This window comes from Lissotriton vulgaris, chromosome 3_1 (assembly GCF_964263255.1).
Source record: "Lissotriton vulgaris chromosome 3_1, aLisVul1.2, whole genome shotgun sequence".
Taxonomy (NCBI): Eukaryota; Metazoa; Chordata; class Amphibia; order Caudata; family Salamandridae; genus Lissotriton; species Lissotriton vulgaris.
Window position 1 is genome coordinate 1,801,724,559 of NC_141689.1, and position 20,562 is coordinate 1,801,745,120.

At 42.1% G+C, this 20,562-nt stretch overlaps 1 protein-coding gene across 1 annotated transcript in view; it reads left to right on the forward strand.

Moving 5' to 3' along the window:
* RNF150 (ring finger protein 150) overlaps positions 1-20,562 on the forward strand; it is a 327,496-nt gene that overhangs the window by 275,379 nt on the left and 31,555 nt on the right. The window contains exons 5-6 of the mRNA XM_086962230.1: positions 266-362; positions 2,447-2,657. Of these exons, the coding sequence (XP_086818356.1) occupies positions 266-362; positions 2,447-2,657 (308 nt within the window). The remainder of the gene's footprint in view (positions 1-265; positions 363-2,446; positions 2,658-20,562) is intronic.

Below are 20,562 nucleotides of genomic sequence, written 5' to 3' on the forward strand. Positions count from 1 at the left end.
ACAAGACTGACTGGCACGCATGGACAGGAATAAGAAACAGGCAAGTGAGTGAGAGGAAAGCCAAACAATGGTTAAAGCAATTGGCAAGCTTCAATCCCCTGTATATTCTTGGTAAGCGCACAATATGTCTCGCAACATGCACTATCTGATATGCTCGACCTAAAAAGCAATATGAGAAAAGTGATCTAGATGTTTGTTAGCTTTAAACCTGGAGATTTGCCAGCCTATCTTTAGAGTGGTGACTTGTTTCTCTTTGTGATTTCAGGCATCTTTTCCACAGATCCTGTGTGGACCCCTGGCTGCTCGACCACCGCACCTGTCCCATGTGTAAAATGAACATCCTCAAAGCTCTCGGATTTCCGGTGAGTGCTCGAGAGTTGGGCGCTCGCGCCCTTTGCCTCACGCTCTGCTGCACGGTTCAGCTCTTCATCTATATCGGTCTGCTCAAGGGAATCCAAAAATAGACTCCTAATTTGGCATTCTGCCACCGACTGTTTCATAAAGGAGTATAAAACCCGGGCTGTCTGTGGCGCCTCGGGCCCAGACGTCCTGACCGAAGGAGGCCGTCGCGGCGTCTGACGTCAAGGGAGATGCCGCGCGCGGAACCTTTCAGTCTTCTTCGGCCGCAGACTCGCGGCCGTCGCATGCATTCGGCGCGGCAGTCCATCTTCACGCCCTAATGCCTCTTACGAAACTGACATTTCTATCCTGGCTGTGGCATGTGATGGGCCACATGCTTAATCATATGAGAGAGGCCTCTTGTCATTCAGCATATGGAAAGCACGTCTGCGCCAGTTAGAAGTGAATTGGACGGGTAGTAAGCGAAAGAATGAATTTTATGAGGATGGTTTAAGATTGATCGACCTTAGCAGCTTTATCTGAACCACTGGTTCAGTTATGTAAGCCGTGTGGCTGCATTGGTGCCTCGCAGCGCAGTAGTATGCAGGTGAAACGGTAATTATGAAGGCATGAGTGTTCTGTTGCTTCAAAGGTTTGTAATCCGATGCCCTGTTATAGTCTGGAAACCACCCATTGATTAATTTATAAAAAAAACATTGGGGGATATATTGAGTGAAACACCAGTTAGGTTGCTGACACACCTCGAGTTTCCATTTATTTTTTCAGAAGTTTTTTTTATTGGTGCAAAGGTAGTTCGTAGGATGTCGGAGGGCCTCACGAGAATCACAGGTATTTCTCATCCAATAAATTAGGTTGTTTGGCAACTATACAAAATCATTAGGACAGTCTTTGCCCGAGTAGTTACAAAGAGGAACAGGTGAGGTTTACCATCGGTTCAAGTACCCAAATACAAACTTTACCTACCTTTGTGCTCCTTTAATAAATAGTGTTACCAGAGCTGTCACGTGTCTACTAGGAGGCAACCTAACCATATTAGCGAATTGACAAATCAAATATTTCAGATTCATATTCAGTGAATAGTTACTTGAATCACATTGGTGGCGCAAGATCTAGCAGGATGATGAGTGAAGTTTTTTTTTTTTTTAAATTTATTTTTATGTAGATTGCATTTCCGGGAGTGATTAAAATGGCTTAAGGATGTGTTTAGTTTCATGGTTTCGGCCTCCGGGCAAGGAGTTCCATAACTTGAGTGCATGGCACGAGAAAACCCAAGATGCGAGAGACCATTTTTTTTTCAAGCATTGCTTCTAAACTTATTTATGCTAGGCCGCCATTCAAACGGTTTCCAAACATAGATTAGGGCTGTGCAAAGTTATTATGCAAGTGCAGTCTCACATAGTTCCCGATTGCTGGCCTTCCTGCAACAGTAATATGCCCTGCTTTTCCTCCTTTTGCCCACTTGCACTTTTGATTTTCAAGCATCTTTCCGTGCACCTTAAATTTCTTGCTGAGCATTTTCTTGTTTTTTTTTGCAAGAGTTGTGACCCACCCTAAATGTCACTGATGTCTTTTTTGCCCACAGGCACTTTAGTGAGCTATTAAAAATAAACAGTATGAACTAATTGCAGGTGATTTTCCTATAGCCATGCTTAGATTGTGGTCGCAGTGCCAAAGCTGGAGTTTCAGCACTACTTTCGTGCAGGGCCAATGTAACTGGGGAGGTAGAGGAATCGCACAAGCCTGCCTGGGGCTGGAATGCTGCTGTCGGATTCTGTCTGACGCTGAATCTCCATGTCTTGACAAGTTCGGGCTGTGCAGTTGATCTTTCTAGAAACATCCATAATGTCAAGGAGTCTACTTCAATTAAAAAGCATACCAAAGCCTGTGCTCTCCAGGCATAAGTATGTTCCAGATCTAGCAATAGGATTTTGTCAGTCTTTCTATCATGGATCCTTGTAAATTCAAATGTCTCCCATAATAAATGACTTATTTTTTAAGAAATATCGAAAATGTCATGTACTTTAAGCACAAGCACATTATTACCTATTGTAACTCTTGAGTAACTTTCCCGTCCGATTTTCTTTAGCCAAATGCAGATTGCCTGGATGACATCCCTCCAGATTTCGAGGCTTCCATAGGGGGACCCCCAACCAATCAGATCACAGGAGCCAGTGATGTAACAGTAAACGAAAGCTCTGTGGCTCTGGATCCTGGTGTTCGTACCGTGGGGGTGCTACAGGTCATCCCAGATGCAGAGCTCCTCCCCCAGGTCGGGGAGGTAAACTTTACTACAAGCAGTAAGTATCTTCTGTTTAGAATCATGTGTGTGACCAATATCGAATTAGTCAAGCTTCCCATAGTATGAATTTTATAAACTAGAATTTATTTTTTGTTATAATTGAAAGGCAGTATGCTGCCTTACTTTTGTGAGCTATGGATGCACGATCGGGACCATCCCCACTTCTGCTTTTTAGTGCATTGTGTAATATTCGATTCTGCGTTGCATAATGTTGGATACTAGGTCACCTTTGGAAGCATAAAGTGTGCCATTTCTTTGTGATTATCCTGCATCTCTGTCTCTCTGGTCCTTGTACCCTCTTCCAGATCCAAGATCAGTGGCACTCTGCAGTTATCTCTGTACCGCTTGTTGCATCATCTGTGCCACCCTTTGAGAATTGCCCTCTCCAGTACTTTGCTGTGCCCTGCTATGTTATGCTAAGCATGCTCAGCTTGGACGTGCCCTGGTCACAGTTTGATGGGCATTCCTCGTGCGCATGCCTCACTGTTTGTACGCCTTTAGTATTTTAGAGTTGGGTATGCAAACCTCACCTGTCATTGAGCAAAGTCACACACACACGCTTAAAGAGGAGGTCATATGTTTCTTTATTTTGGAGAAATATGTTTTTGAATAAGCTCCTAATAGGAATTTAATTTGCGCAATCTGGGCAACCTGTAGAAGAAATGCCATTCAAATCTACCGGGATAAGAGGAGAACTCTCCTTCGGTGAAATCCATAGGAAATTAGTATCCGTATATCTTAGAGTTCTTTTGTGACTAGGACATCTAAGTATTCGATGTGTGTTTGAAGTTCTATATTATTATATTAGGAAGCTTGTTAGTTGTGGACCCACAGGTGCATCTAGAGATCTGTTAACACTGGGCTGATAAGATCGAAAAAATGTTAAACTTTTTGTATAAATAATTTATTAATACCTCTTGCCAATCAAAGTGTCCATACCTGGCTCCTCAATCACTGCGCGCTTGAGGCGGAATGAGTTAGATTTAATTAAAACTACTCCTTTTGTGTTTAAGTTGCAACTCAAACCGTGCATTGCTCTTCTCATCTGGTCTGCATGTTTAACTTGCTGGTCAGCTCTCCCTACTGCATTGTCTTAGACTAGTTTTCTGAGTTAATTAAAACCACTACAATATAAATCATGTTTGTAAAGCAACATACTCGGGAGTCAACATTTTCTACAGAAGCTCAAATGTATTGGTCCCTTATCCAGGTAAGTTTGAAGCATCATCATAAAATATTTTATTTGGTTTGAAATACCAATATAAAATTGTTATTTCGAATTATTTGTTACCATTCACTTCAATAGTCATGCGGCTGTGCTTCAAGCAGCTGATGATGGCAAGAGAAGAGATCCAAGTATCTTTAGGCTATTTCCACTATTTGAGCTTCCTTGATAAGACTTGAGACCTCCCCTATGGTGAATTTCGGGCAACAATAATATTCACACAGATATCTGCTCAATTACCAATCGCAATCGGTAGTGCTTTAATAGGCCTTCTTAATTTGCTTAATGTGTATCCTGTGGCTGAATCACGTTCTGTATAACAGAATCACTAACTGTGAACCATGGTGGGAGGGATAGAGTGTGTCCTGTCAGCTAAGACATCGATTTCAAATTGTGTACTCTAAACGAATTTTAGTCTTTCAGCGGCTCGGGTCTTTTACGTGGAACATGCTGTACTTATTCCAGTTTTCTTCTCCTATATTTTACTTCTTGTGCTCTGGGTCTGGTTAGTCTTTCATGCTTGGCCTCTGTGCATGAAAAGACATGGCATAAGCCATACTTGCACATCAGCAAAAAATATGTTCAGTATTACCATAAGCTCAAATTTAGGAAAGATTTGAAAATGCGCCTCTTGTAAGAAGAACAATACATCACAGTAGATTAACCATCCACAACCCAGATTTCTTTCCTATTACTCGTTGATTTTATGCTTGTCTTTTACCATTTACAGTGCTGTGCTGCTTTTTGACAAAGTTTGTGCTTGCGAAATACCATATAAGTGCATACATACCATTTGATGGTCCGCCTTCTGTGAATCGTTTCTCCTCCTGTCAGCAATGGTAATTGATAGTATGGTACCCATTGCATCTGTGTGATATGTTATGCACCTTTGCATCTGTCCCCTTTGTGTTGCCCCATGCATTGTGGTTCTGGAAGATTTATTTATTTATTTTCAAGGTTTTATATAGCGCTACTGGACCCGGGGGTATTGGAGCGCTTTACAAGATAGATAAACAATTACAATAAAGTAAAACAATGTGCATTAAAAACATGAGTTACATAAGATATGGTAATAGAATGTGCTGGGTTTTTAGGGGTGAAGGAGATCAATAGGGGGTGGGGTGTTGAAGTTCAGAGGGAGAAGGGAGTGAAGAAAAGGGGAGATGCAGAATGAGAGGCGGGGAGTGGGGTTGAGGAGGAGGCGAGAATCAGGGAGCAAGGAGTGTAGGGAGTCAGACATCAGTGAGGTTAGGTTCCCCAATATTTGTTGTGAAGGAGTATTTTCAGTCTTTTCTGAAGAGAGGGTAGGGGGGTTGCATCGAAGATCTTTGGGTAGAGAGTTCCAGATCGTGGGGCGTTCCCAGAAAAAGCACGAGATTGGTTTTTTTTGTGCTTGAGTCTGGGAGGGATTAGGACAAGGGAGTTGGTGCTCCTCAGGGACCTGGAGCATCCAGCTTTTTGCAGTTTCTCAGCCAGGTAGTAGGGGGTGTTTAGGTGAAGGGCTTTGTGCGTGATACATGCAATCTTGTAGGTGGATCTAACTTCTATTGGGAGCCAATTGGGGTTTTTTAGGACCAGAGAGATGTGGTCGAATTTTTTACAATCGGAGAGAAGTCTGGCGGCATGGTTGAGGACCGATTTGAGCGGTGCTAGGTGGGCTTTTGGGGTGCCAGCGAGTGTGGCATTACCATAGTCAATACGGGAAAGGACAAGCGATTGGACAACGGTTTTAAAGTCGTCTGCTGATATGAAAGGTTTGAGTTTTTTGAGGTGGTGGAGGGTGAAGAGGGCACCCTTGGCGGCATTTTTGATGTGTGGGATGAGATTCATGTTATGGTCTATGCTGATGCCTAGGGATTTGACAGTATTTGAGGGGGAGAGGGGGCAATTGAGAGCTGTAATATCCTTGATCCAGAGGTGAATGGGGAGGGAGTTGTTTTTAGGAGTGAAAAGGATGATTTCAGTTTTTTTGGGGTTTAGTTGAGATGATTAAGATGGAACCAGGCTTGGATTTTAATCAGTGTCTCGTTGAGGTGAAGGATGTCATTGTGAGATTTAATCCTGTAGTATAGCTGGGTGTCATCCGCATAGAGGTGGTAGCATATTTTAGCTTGTTTAAGGATGAGGGTGAGAGGTTCCATGAATCTGTTACTTCATTTAAATTCAAGAGTTCAGCGTAAAGAAATGATACTATTAAAATGAAAAACCTTCTAACCACTTTGAATTAGCCACGATTCAGCAGTGAACCTTTTATTGTCATTAACTGATTTCTTATTTTTACTGTTGGTCCAACCTGTTACCATGTAGATTGGGCAGCAGTACAAAAGCATTTCAAAATATTTAGAAATTAGCAGATATATAGAACAGTGTTGGCAAAGACTTCCAGGAAGGAAATGTAGCTTATCGTCCAAGGGTTTATATTTTTGTTAATGATTTGAGAGGTTTTTTGCCATTGGTGAGAAGCAGAGCAGCTGCTGGTCTCTTGGATTAAAATGACAGCCATGAATGTTAGATGGTTTCCTTTGTGCAAGGCAGATTTAGCTAACACATTCCCTTTAAATCACAAAAAGTGCCAGATGCCACTTCAACAGGATATACTTCTGAAAGGGCAAGTCAAACCAATGGGGGATTCATCACGTACACACCGGTTTAGATGAGATAGTGGTATACATGTGAGCAAGGATTTCACTGGTCGGCTGACTTAGGTGCTATGGGGAGGTTAAACCCCAACACCTGAGCTCTCATTGCACCTGGGCTCAGCTATTATTCGATATAAATCAGCAAAAACTCCCTAAGTTATATCTACAGCTCATCACTTGTGAGCCTGGCCGAGCTAACTTTGGAATTTTGCAGGAGATGTGATCAACATTGACGCATGTATGCGTAAATTTCTGCAAACAGGAATGCCATATTAGAGGCTGCTTGTTGCAAAATGAAGCTGCAGTATTTTAGGTGAGGGGGTGGGGGCAAACTAGCCAATAGGTATACAGTAATGTAGCTGTAGAGTAAAGCTTTTACTACACAGCGATTAAAGTCAACTGGACAGGGGCGCAGCTGGCAGTGGTGCTGCCGTTGCAATGGGGAACAGCGTTTACAACGCAACTTGTACCACGCACTACCTTTACCACCCAACTTTTACAACGCAAGTCGTTACAACGACTTGCACTGGAGGGCGCTGTAGGATAGGGAATGGTTTAATTTACTATCCGAAACCTTCCCTACTATCCACGGGGACTGGAGTTGGAATAGTAAATTAAACTATTCACTATCCAGCGCCCCCCAACGCAAGTCGTTGTAACGACTTGCGTTGTAAAAGTTGTGTGGTAAAGGCATGCGTTGTAAAAGCATGCGTAGTAACGACATACGTCCGTTACAATGCACTGGGGCACAGAGGTGTGAAGGGGCCCAACTACAGCAACCCCTTGGGCACTGATTCCTAACCTAACTAACCATGCTGGAGTTCCGAAAGGGAACTAGCAATAAGAATACTGTACATTTTGTTTTCACTTACAGCAAAGTATGAGGATTTATTAAAGTGGCTTATGTGACAATTCTGCTGATGTGAAAGGAAAGGCTGTATGTTGTCCTTTTCTTGAAGCACAAAATTAAAATCCCTATAAAGAACGATTACAAATGTTTCTAAATAAATATTTAGGAAAGCACAAATGAAGCGTGTTTTTCTGACGCTGAATTGTAATGGAAACAAAGATTTTAATAGTATCAATAAAAAAAATCGAGACACTGTGTTGTACAAATTACAAATATTCGCTGACACTCAATTTCCACACATTGTGCGCTGTATAGTTTTACTAGTAAAAGTGTCAGCACATTTTCCATTGAAAAGACGGCTAAATTTGCAATCTGCTAATGAATCAAAGAGAGCACTGAGTAGATGAGCTACGGTCTCTATGAACCTGGCCACTATCTGCATTTGTGGCTATCTGCCACATGCATAGACTTTTTGTTATCAAATCCTGATGTTATTGGAGCACCTACTATATTTTAAATCCATGAATTAGGTAGCTACAATAAGCTAAATAAGCTACACGTTTGATGAGAGCATCTGTTTACTGCCACCTTAACTTCAGTATGGAGAGCCATGTTCGTATCAAAGTAGGCATTAAGATTTTGTTTGTGTTGATGGAAGGTGTTTATAATCAACTAAAAATAAAGGACAGGAGATAAGGTGCCATAGAGATGTACATTGTATAGCAAATAAAGTTATTACACTCATGCTGCCATTTAGCTGACCAAAGCCGTCTTTCATCCAAGAATAAAAAGAGCTACTGAAATGTGCAAAAAGAGAGATTCTTCTTTCATTTGTTGGGTCATCTTTATGAAGAAAGCCAAGTGATTCTAGAAGGAGCTGCCCTGTAGACTGTGGATTTATGTGGTCCACGGTCTCAAAAGGAGTGAAGAGATCTAGCAAGACATAATATGACAACTTGGTTATGGGCTACTATTGTTAGGGTCCCTGCCCATAAGCACATCATTGCTTTTCCACTCAGAGCAGGGGCGGTTTCTCCATTAGGGCTCAGGGGCTGCGCCATTCTTAAATTCCTACACATTTACAGATAAATATATTAAATATATTGATTTATTTAGATATACGACCGTATCTCTAAACAAATCAATGTATTTAATTTTGGGTTATCTGTTTCAGGCTGCCTGTTCCACCTCGTTCTGAAGCAGGAGACGGAAGTCTTGCAGTAAATCAGCGCTAAGGCTGAAGCCAAACAAAGTGCCTGTCAGTGGGTTGGCCTCTCTGCAGAGCATAAAGAACAATGTTTATGTATTCCATTTGCAACTGAAAATCTGTGGAAATGATTGTGAAGGGGTACTCAGATCTCACATTATTTGCAAGGCAAAAGTAAGAGAAAAGAAAGTGCTTAAGTTTGAGGAAGTGCAGTGTATGTTTAAGGTCAATGAAGTGCGGGAGATGCGTGGAAGTGCATTCAACAAAGAGTGAAAAGAGGTTCCTGAAGAGGAAAGAGAGGGGATTGAAGATGTGCAGATGGATGAGATATGCAGAGAAAAATAGAATACATATCTAACATAAAGCGGTCATAACTGAAGGCCAAAACTCCTTCCACAGGCCTCAATGCTATTTAATTCACAGACCTACAGTTTCAGATTTGAAACATCTCCAGTGTTAATTATTCACAGCAAATCCTTGTTGTTACTCATTTATCTTAAACCGCTACCATTGACAAAGCCAATCGTACTGACAGGTTTTAGGTGTATGTCAGTTATTGTTCATTAATGTAGATGCAACTACATTTCAGAGAGAAAACAAAATACTGGTCAGTGGCGCAATATGGGAATCATAAAATGTATTTGACGTTCCTTTTTTAGAGAACCCCCACTTTTTATCGTCCCACTAAAAGACCTGTCTGCACATATTTCTATATATTTGATTGCAGCCAGCAGCTGTGGGTGCTTCCTGAAGACTGGTTAGAGCATTTGTTCCCATAGTTAATGCTGCATGCAGTGCAAGATACTGGGAAACAGTGGCGGTTCTACCATGGGGGCGTTTGGGCGCCGCCCCCCCTGCTTTCTCGCCGTGCGAGAAGAAGGCAGAAACAAATGGTAGTTATTTATTTATAACTACCATTTGTTTCTGCCTGCCCTTCTCGCACGGCGAGAAAGCAGTCAGCAGAACAGAACTTCCTCCTTGTTACTCGAGCCTCAGGGGGGAGTGGCTTGGGGGAGTGGCTTGCCCACTGTTGTGAATACGGACTGTTTGGACAGCCTGAGAGGCTGTCCAAACAGACAGTATTAGCAACAGTGGGCAAGCCGCTCCCCCAAGCCTCCTCCCACTCTCCGGTCTGCAGCATGCAGACCAAGAGGAATGACGTTTTTAGGGCAGCCGGCCGAACCAATCAGCGCCGGCTGCCATGGAGGGGAGGGAGGCTGCCTGCAGCCTTCAATGACGAGAGCCCACACGACCTCGTGACCAGGACGGCGGGACTCGAGTCTGCACTGCAAGCCAAGGTAAGGAAATAATTTGATTTCTGGCTTTTTAATTAGTTAATTTCCCTTTCTTTCTCTAAGGTGTTTGAAACATTATGACCTCAAAAATGCGCACGATAACTAAAACGCGTTGCAAATTTTTCAAGGAAGTTATGTTAGAAAGAATTTGGCTCACTTTTTGCCACTTCTTTTCAGGGTAAATACTACTGGGTATAGGAGATTTGATTCAGCCATTTGCCCACCAGCTGCTGTTCAGTTTATGCACTCTAGTAGTGAGAAAGTTTACGTGAACGCATTTGTTAAGTGTTTCGATTAAACGCTTGGCAGGAATCCAGCGCGGGGTTACTTTGAAAGTAATCACAAATTGCCACAATTATTCATGACTTTTTCTTGGCACGAGGCCCACTAGTCGAGATGGCACATTTATTTATTTCCGTAGCATCATACAAAAAATGCTATAATTGAGCCCCCACCGATGCCAGCTTTCATCAAAATAGTTTGTTTTGCCTTGTGTGCGGGTTTTGGGAGGGAGGGCAAGACGAGGAGGCGCACGTTACATGCATTTTTTTCTTGAATTACTGTGTATGAAAAGCAACAACATTACAGCTGCCACACCCTTACAACTCTCTTAGGGAGGAAACGTAACTTACGCTTTCTTATGGATAGGGCCACTGGAATGATAAAATTCTGCTTCTGCGTCGTTTACCGCATAATTGCGACATAACTATTTTCTTGTCCCGCTCCATGTGGTTCAAAACGATCGCCCCAGGATCACAGAGTTTAGTGACATAGTGAAGCCGGGATGAGAATTAAGCTATGATTGTTCCAAGGCTTAATATGTCATCTCAGTTTGCTGTACTCGAATTAAGCACCCTGTACACAACATTTACTTAATGCTTTATTTATTTTATTTTTTTAGCTCAACACATTATTAGTAATGACGCATTTGGGATTCTCTCGTGCCTGCTGGTTCCGCTCCTGGGCATAATTTTAAAATATGCAAATCTGGTCATGACGCATTTGGGATTCTCTCGTGCCTGCTGGTTCCGCTCCTGGGCATAATTTTAAAATATGCAAATCTGGTCACTTAAAATGCTGTGAATGCCTTTTCTTTCAGAATTCTGCTGCGATCACGCTGTTTATAGTATTTCTTTCTGCAGTTCGCTGAGTGCTCCCCTATTTCTTCGTATGTCTCATTGACGTCAGTAAGCTGTTCTGTCCCTTCACTGACATCGGTGGGCTGCCCTGGCCCCTTACCCCTCACTGGCATCAGCACGCTGCCTGCCTCTCTTCATTGACGCCACTAAAGAGAATTATCAATGCACGGAGAGAACACAGGATGGGACACTTGTTCATAGAGAGCACAGGTCCTCCCTCAAAGTTTACGCCCCACCACTTTCAGATGTCACCAGCCGCCACTGCTGGGAAAGCATACATTTTAAAGGGCTAAAGTTATCATGATGTACAATTCACACATTACAGTAACTGTTAAACATATTATAACAATAAGATATGGGGCAGTTTTTAATGTGCGTAATATGTCAAGACTATATTTTCCCACTGCTTTATAAGCCTTGCCTTATCACTACATTCATTTGCTGTAAAAAAAACTTGTTAATTAATCCTGTTCTGAACCTATCTTTGTCTAGTGGCACTGTCCCGCCAGCCTGGAAGAAGGCAATGGTTGTTCCACTCCTAAAAAACCAGGCCTTGATCCGGAGAAACATGCCAACTACAGACCTATATCTCTCCTGCCTAGTTTAGCTAAGATCGTCGAGAAGCACGTCCATTCTGTGCTTTCTTCCTTCCTGGAAGACCACGGGTTACTCCATCCTACCCAGTCTGGCTTCCGCTCCAATTTGAGCAGTGAGACCGCTCTATTGGAAGTAAATGAAGCCATTAAGGAAGCTCTCGACTCAGGCGGAAGAGCTATGCTGGTGATGTTGGATCTGTCGGCGGCCTTCGACACCGTCCCTCATGAGGCCCTCTTGAGAAGACTTCATGAGATCGGTCTCAGGGGGACGGTGTTGAGCTGGCTGAGATCTTACCTAGCGGGTCGCCGACAAGTGGTCTGGGCCCCCCCTTACTCTGCCGAGGTGCCGCCGATGGATGTTGGAGTCCCTCAAGGGTCGGTGCTTAGCCCGACCCTTTTTAACATCTTCATGACTCCACTGGCGGTACTGGCGGAGTCCCTGGGTGCCCAGATCATATCATACGCTGACGACACCCAGCTTCTCTTCACCTGTAAAAAAAGGCACGGAGTTCGATGTGGAGAGCATCCGTGGTTGCCTTGGGGCTGTCTTCGACTGGTTTCAGCGAAGCAGCCTCAAGTGCAACCCCGATAAATCGGAGGTGCTCTTCTTTGGCTGTCAGGTAGACCCGCCTTGGCAGGAGTGGTGGCCGGTGAGTATGTCACCCCCTACCTCTTCTTCCATGGTTGCTAAAAATCTTGGGATTAAAATTGACAATACCCTTTCTTTGAAATCCCAGATTACAGGTCTTACCAGCACTTGTTTTGGTCTGTTAAAAATGCTGCGCAAATTCCTTCCTCTGCTCCCTTTGGCCCATAGGAAGTTGACGGTACAGGCTTTAATTTGTTCTAGGCTTGATTATTCCAATGTCCTCTACCTGAGTTTGCCAGACTACCTTCTTCACAAACTTCAGGTAGTACAGAACTCCGCGGCAAGGGCTATTTTTGGTTTGCCTCGTCATGCTAGGGCATCAGAGTTGCTTCTTTCCCTTCATTGGCTTCCTGTCAAGAAGCGGATTACTTTTAAGGCTCTTACACTGGACCATAAGGCACTCCATTCGGTAGGTGCCTCTTACATTCAGAAACGGCTTTTTTTTTATAAACCTACTCGATCTCTTAGATCTGAATCTCTTGGCCTGGCAACTGTTCCACCCATTAGGAAAGTAAGGATAGGTGGACGTTCTTTTAAACATCTCGCCCCTAAACTGTGGAACTCCCTTCCCGCTGATCTACGCAGCATTCCCAATTTGCTTGCCTTTAGAAAGGCTTTGAAAACATGGCTCTACAATCTATAACTGTTATGTTGTGTCTCCTGTTTCCTCATTTCTCCTTTCAGCCATGGGTCAGAAAGCGCCGGGACACTCCTTGGAGTAGCCGTGCGCTATATAAGACACCCATTAACATAACATAAAATGCACCATTTGCCACCTTTTTTTAATTTTTTCTCGGGAGAAGGGCTCACCCTGGACCCCAGGGTTGTCCATTAGACTTGTTTGTGTCGCTCACTATATAAAAGTCATGCCCAAAATGTATTCCTCACCGCTTTCAAATATCAACAGCCGCCACTGACTCGTAGTGCCTTCAGGTAGCTTGGTGAGTAGTCCCTTGCCACATAGTCCGTTGCATAGGACCTGCTTTACAAAGGGTTGAAAGAACGAGGTATGGTTGAATTTTGGGCAGGAGACTCAACTGCTACCCGACTGTGCTTCATATCCACGTTTACTTGAGAAAACCGTGGGAGCAATGTCAAATCAAATCAAGCAAATCAAATTTATAAAGCGCATGGCTGCGCTAGCTAGTGCGTCCCCGCGCTGCGACAAGAGCCCGTTTCAGGCAGAGGATAAAGCAAAGAATTATCAAAGAATAGAGTTACCAGATGGGGAAAGCTACGTCTTGAGCTTTTTCTGGAAAATGGTCTCCTATGATTCCAGCCGAAGCCCTATCGGCAGCTTATTCCAATGAGAGGCCGCTAAAAAGCTAAAGGAGCGCCCGCCCAGCCTGGCTCTTCTGATGATTGGGATGCTGACCTGACCCGTCCCACTAGATATTAAATCCTGCGTGGGAACATACGGGGTGAGCCGGTCATGCAGATAGGAGGGCCCCTCTGCTGCAGAATACGATGACTGACACACATAGCTTTAAACACAACACCTTCTCTCACCGGGTGCCAATGCAGTGAAGCCAGGGCCTTACTAGATGAGGCACTCCTTGGGAGCATTAAGACGAGACACGCAGCCACATTCTGGATGCGCTGGAGTCTCTGAACACATTTAATATTAGCTCCTAGATGCAGAACATTCCAGTAGTCCAAACGAGCTGTCACCAGGGCGTGGACCATCGTTTGTCTTGCTGACACCGGGAGTATATCTAAGGTCTTCCGGCGAGTGCGCAGGATCCCAACACAGTTTCCAGTCACTCGCCTTGTATGAGTTTCAAAAGACAGTTTGGTGTCCAGCCACATCCCCAGGTTCTTTACCTGGTCCTTAGGTGATGGAGTTGGGCCCAAGCTTTGCGGCCACCAAGCAGAGGACCAGATCGAGGGGGCCTTACCTATCACTAGAACCTCTGTTTTATTGCCATTAAGTTTAAGGCAATTAAAGGCCATCCAGGACGCCAACTCTGGAAGACACGTTGAGCAGTTTAAGGCTGCCTCCCCAGAGTCTTGAGTAAGAGTCGTCAGCATAGTGACTTACCACTGAAGTTGAGAGATAGGCTGAAGCAATTTAGGGCCATGTCATTGAGGATCACTGGACATGGGGTTGGAAAGCGCCCATTAGAGGAGCATATACCCAGCATAGGAGGAATTAGGTTTGTATTGACACCAGACACCCATGTTTGAAGCAACTCAACACAAGATCTTCTGTACTGGATATAATTGGCCAAATAAGATATTGAGATACATTTTTGTGTTATTGTGCTGAAGGCCGGGCGATTATGGTTGACAAGCAAGAGTTAAAAAAAATATATGCCCCTCGGGGAACATCACCAGTAATGGGATGAAGTGGAACTAATAAACTTTGTTTGCAAAAAATGACTTCCCAAGAGAAATTAGGGGAACCATTTTAGTGCTCTGTGGTTGAACCTCATTGAAGCAGATATGATAGTAATGAGTGTCTTATGGTGTATGATGTTAAATGACAGAAACAGCTGCCATTATGATGATGGTTTTAATTGTGTGATGTGGAAAAGAAGCATGTAGAGTTTAACTAGTCCATGACTCATTGTAGAGTGTTGGCCTCCTAAAGGGTAATTGTTGTCACGTGATAGAATTAGCTGCTGGAAGGTAAAGTGTTGAAGCCTTTGAATGTATGGTTGGCGGGTCCGCTATCTTGAGTTCTTTTCATCTTTTTGTATAAAAACTTTGTTAACTTAAGACTAAATAGTTCCCTCAACTTGTCCATTTTTCATCCAGGATGATCTGGTAATTTGTTATACTAATCTTCCTCCATAGATCTCACTAATGCATGCTACAGCATAGATAAGAGCTTGAATCTAAACTTGAAGAATGACCAGATTTACTAAACCAGCCAGTCTTGTTAGTCGCCACTGATTCTAAGATTGTCGTTTTTAAGTTCATTGCTTACAGATTCGCAGTTTGTCCAGTCCCAGAGAGGTTACTCCATCTGAAACAAAACTACTTGGTATTGCCTTTTTTTTGTAGCAGTTTTATATAGTGCGTACTCGACCCGAAGGTATTGGAACGCTTTAAATGAACTCCAGTTACATTACAGAAGGACACATTCATTTTTATAGGTGCGGGGAAATTAAGTGGTTTGCTCAGAAACGTTGATCCAACGCCAAGACTCTAGCCCGGTTTTCCAGTTCCAAAGTCGGAAGCCCTAGTTTTTACGCCACATTCTCGCCTTCACTCCGAACATGATATTGGAACCCAACTACATGTCTTTCAGAAAACCTTTGAAAACCGAACTATTTGTTATTGGGTTTTTTTCTCCAAAAGTTACCACAGAACACGAGCTGCAGTCATAACATTTCAGATATGGTTATTCATCTGTTGTTCTGAACCCTGACGTTTTGCCATGCTCTAATACTCCTTCACACCTCTTTCGGACACTCTGAGTTTTCTGAAAGGTGGTGCATAATTATTTCTCAAACAGTATAATAAATAAGTACATGCCTGCATTTGAAGTGCCTGCTGCATGCTTGTGGTTTTTTTATTCAATGGTCTTTGAAGACCAGTTCCTGAGAAGTTGTCATTCTCCAGAAAACTAGCTTGTTTCTTTCTCTCTGCTTTAAATGTCTCTTCTAATTGGTGATTGGTTCAAACACATTCAGATTTGTCTTGAGCCCTTTAAACACAAACACCTCTGATTGTTATTTCACTGTTAATAGTGTTAAGCATTCGCAAAGTCAATAGGTCTGCCTTATATTTTAAGTCCTGAATAAATCAGTAACAAAAAGTGTGCTGCAGTGAAAAACATATTTTTCTGTATGTGCATCTTTGACATTAACAATTTAATGTGTGATGAGAGCATGCAAGCCCTATGAAGTCCTGGTATTTAACGCACCTTCATATGAGACGGAATGATACAACAAACAGCCAAGCGTTGAGGTGAGGGTGGAGAAAAAGCCCGCTGGTATCTTTCAAAGATTTGATCACAAAAGGTAAATCAAACAACTGTTGTCTCCAGCCAGACCTAAACCTTGATTGTGAGATTCAGGTACTGGGATTAAGATCTTCTCAGAAGGGCTACATATCCAGAGCTCTCCTTTTCTTACATTGTTGTGAATTTCTGTCACTCTTGGGTTTGTTTACCTCTCTCTGCTTGATTATTCTGTTTAAGTGGAAACGCATGCAGAACCCCCACCTGTGACTTGATCTACTTTTTCCCTCATCCACCTCCGTACCAAGATGCAAAGTGCCTAATTAAGACCTGCCTTTTATGTGCCTTCAATGAGAGACATGTGGACGCGCTTGAGTAATCTTTTGGGTATAATAAATCCAAGGAAGAGAAATTGAACAGTTGTTAATGGAAGAAAGTTGGTGCCTTTCTTTCCATATGGGAATATTGTGCACACTTTATAACATGCTAATAGAATGCAAAATCCCATCATGGTATGCTGCAGTGTGTAAGAGAGCAATGCAGTTCTTGGTACAAGCAGCATTTATTTATACATAGAGGTTTTATCTGGTGTTTAAAAATCTTATTTTTGGCCAGGAATTGCTGCAAGCTTACTGAAAACCATAAACTGCGTGCCTCTCTCGCACTACTTAATACATCACACTGCTAAGGCTGCGTCTCGTAACACGATATTTGCACCTTGGTGGTCCTCACGCACGACATGGAAACACTTTCCACATAGAGGGAAAACAAGACAAAGACAATACCCTTCTAACTACACAACCTACACAGTGTAGGGTTCTACCCCTGTAGGCAAGTGCTACAGCGCCCAACATAGGGGTGGTAAGTGATATAAAAAGGTTGCAATAAAATACATTAGAATCTTGTCATATTCACCGAATCCCCCATGTGGTGTTGAGGCAAGCACTCCATTTCCTAATGGGTTAGCTGTGCAGTAGAGAATTTTGAAGCTTATTTATAGGGCCATTGCCCATTGAATGGTGTATATGGTGTAGTAATACATTCATCACTCTGTAAAATCTCTTTACCTGGTGGAGGAAGCAATCCAAACCCTGGGCAAAGTTGTGTTTATTAGTTTGATATTAATATTTTGGATAATAATAGCATGTCATTTACGGTGCAACAAATCTCGGACATGCAATCCAAGGGAAATGTATTATTCATTCCATATTTAGACTGATCCTTGCAGAGTAAAATACAGCCTTGGTGTTTTCACCAAAGCGACTTCCTGCAGGGTGTTAACCAGCCGAATCCATTCTTTAGACGAGTTCTAGCTGTACCCAGAGTCGGAGTGGTCTATAGGGCGACTAGGCATTGCTGGACTGTCTGCTATGGTAGGTCAGTGTGTGAGTCTTCTTTATGGACTGCTTGACTGTTGTTTTACTGTTGATTTCCTTGACAATAAAACAGACATTGCTTGCACCAAGCTCAAATCATTGTAGTTTTCCATAACTTGCAAAACCCATGTACAGCTCGTCTCTACAAGTTCAAAGCTGCCCCAGTTAGCAAACATAGGACATTTTGGAGATATCTGATTTGTTAATGAGGGCCATTTGGTGCCTGGGTCTATTTTCTGTCCCAGTCAGACCCTGACTGTACCCACGACCGGTACGTTGAAATGCTTGTAACACACTACCACCCTTGTATCCGTCTCTTCAGCTAAGGTGCTCATGGGCGTCTAATCGCTTTTCTTTGCTTCATCACCGATCATTGAATTGTCCCAATAGAAACATAGCTCTGTCATTAGTTCTACTAGAGAGTGCCCTTAACAAAATTTCCGCTTCCTTATAAATGCAGTAAAATTTTCTGATTGCTTCTTTCAAGATGAGTTACTTTCACAACAGGGGGAGGGTGAAAGGTTCAGCTTTACTTCACCAAACCCACAAGACGTGTTTCAGCCTGGATGGATGGATGGATGGATGGATGAATAAACAGATAGATGGATGGATAAATAGATGGATAAACAGATACATGGATGGATAGATAGGTGGATAAACATATAGATGGATAGATAGACACACAGTTGGATGGATAAATAGATATCATTTTTGGGTTTGCTAACTTTGGCACCGTTTGATGAACCTTGGCGAAATTCATCTGCATCCGATCCTTCCTGGAAAGTTTCAGGGTGAGCTATCAAGCAGGATCGGTAAAAAAAGGGTTGGAGGGGGTGGGGGTTTCAAAATACAAAACCCCCATTCAATTTCTTTTTGTGTTTCAATTTTTTATTGAAATTTATAAATAGAAAAAATACATATATTATGATAACTGTATGTATTATCAAACAATAAATATATAAGAACATTGTTATATATAAGCATATAGTAAAAGAAATGGAATAATTAATCATATTATATAATGTAATAAATACATAAACATATAAGCGCAAGGACAAATATTTGGATTTATATTGAGGCCATAAAAAATGGAATTAATGGAAGGGGGGAAGAGAGAGGTAAGGAAAGGAGGGATCACAAAAGAAATCTGTAAGTGAAAAATGTACAAATATGAAGCATAATACAATATGAGTATGTTCCAAGGAGAAAAAGACAATAGACAAAAGACAATGCGAATAGGTAGGAGGTGAATATAAGGGTTAAGTAATTTCATTTAAGGTGTATATATATATATATAAATGTATGAGAGGACATTCTAAAAGATAGATAAGATAAGATAAAGTAAGATAAAATACGATACAATAAATACTTCCGATAACATAGATTAATTATGCTGATTCAAAGAAAGAGAAAAATATATATATAATAATATTCTGTGACTTAAACAAAATTAAATTACATTATATTACAGGTATATGAATATTTTGTTACGGAACCAAGGGAGATGAGGTAGAAAAATGAAATACGAGATGAAGATGGAAAAAGAGAGTGAAATGGATAATATAGAGAAATGTACGAACAATAAATGAAAACAATAGGCATATTGTGGAGAATGTAAGTGTAAGCAGAGACACACATGTATAAATATTCATATTAAAAGATATAGAATTACATGTAAAAGTTCTGGTGAATAGCTATTAAAACAACAACAAATAGTACATAACCTCTTCTGTGCTCAGGACGGCATAAATACAATGTGTTGAGATTTATAACCACCAATAATGAATAATGAAGGAGTATAAAAGGAAATAAAGGTAAATTACTGCGTAGAAGGGCCATTAGCATCAGTATTTGAAGCTAGAAAGGGTGACCATATTCGAAGAGAGATCAGCTTGATCCTGTATGTTGTATATTATACGTTCGTAGGAAGCTGTTTGGATCATGGCCACCATCCATGTTTCCTGTGATGGTGGTTGAGGCGATTTCCATTGCCGTAATATACAAATTTTGGCTGTAGCTAAGGCTGTGTGAAAAAGTCGGGCTTGAGGCTTAGAAAGTGATTGTGATGGACGTGTATCATGCAGAAGAATGGTAGCATGCGAAAGTGGAATTTGTAGAGGCATAGTGGAACGCAAGGTTTTTCCTACATAATTCCAAAAGGGTTTAATCACAGGACATCCACAGATGATATGAGAAATGTTACAAGACGTACTATCACATCTCCAGCAGTTAGAATGGGGAAGCAAGCCAGCTTTATGCAGTTTTGTTGGAGACCAGTGCCAATCATGTAAAATTTTGAATAAGCAAAATTTCAATCGTGCTTCACGAGCACCCTTATTGAGATTGTTAAGAATGTCAGACCATTCATCATCGGTATAAGAGACCGATAATAAGGTTTGCCATTTAGTACGTAGAGTTTGCGATTAGGGTTGAGAAAAAAGATGCGAAGTAAGAGTTTGGTAGAATCCAGATGTAGCTCCTTTCAACTTACCCCAAGTGTGGAGATAAGTCATAATTGGTGAGTCAGGCAAGAGCCATGGTGGGGGTCCTAGACTTCTTCGTAAGGATTGCCGTAACTGGTTATATTTTGAAAGTTGAATATCAAGCAAATGAAATTCTTCCTGCAGTTGGACAAATGATTTAATATCACCATTTGAAAAAAGTTGATCTAGGGTGGAAACACCTGCTGATTCCCAAATAGGCCCAAAAATTGATTTTCTGTTAATACGAATTGCAGAATTATTTCATACTGGTGCTTTCCTATGGAGACGAGGATGTGAGCCCAGTAAGTAGTGTGCCCTTTGCCAAGCGGCGCACATAGCCGACAAAATAGGATTAGTGGAGTCTCGTGGACGAGATTCAGAGCCATATAAAACAGAAAGACCTGCTTTTGTTAATGAAAGGTAGTGTTCAAGATGTACCCACTGTGGCGCATCCGATGAATGTGGAAGCATATATGACATTTGAGAAAGTTGTAATTCCAAAGCATAATGTTCCACTGAAGGTAGACCTATTCC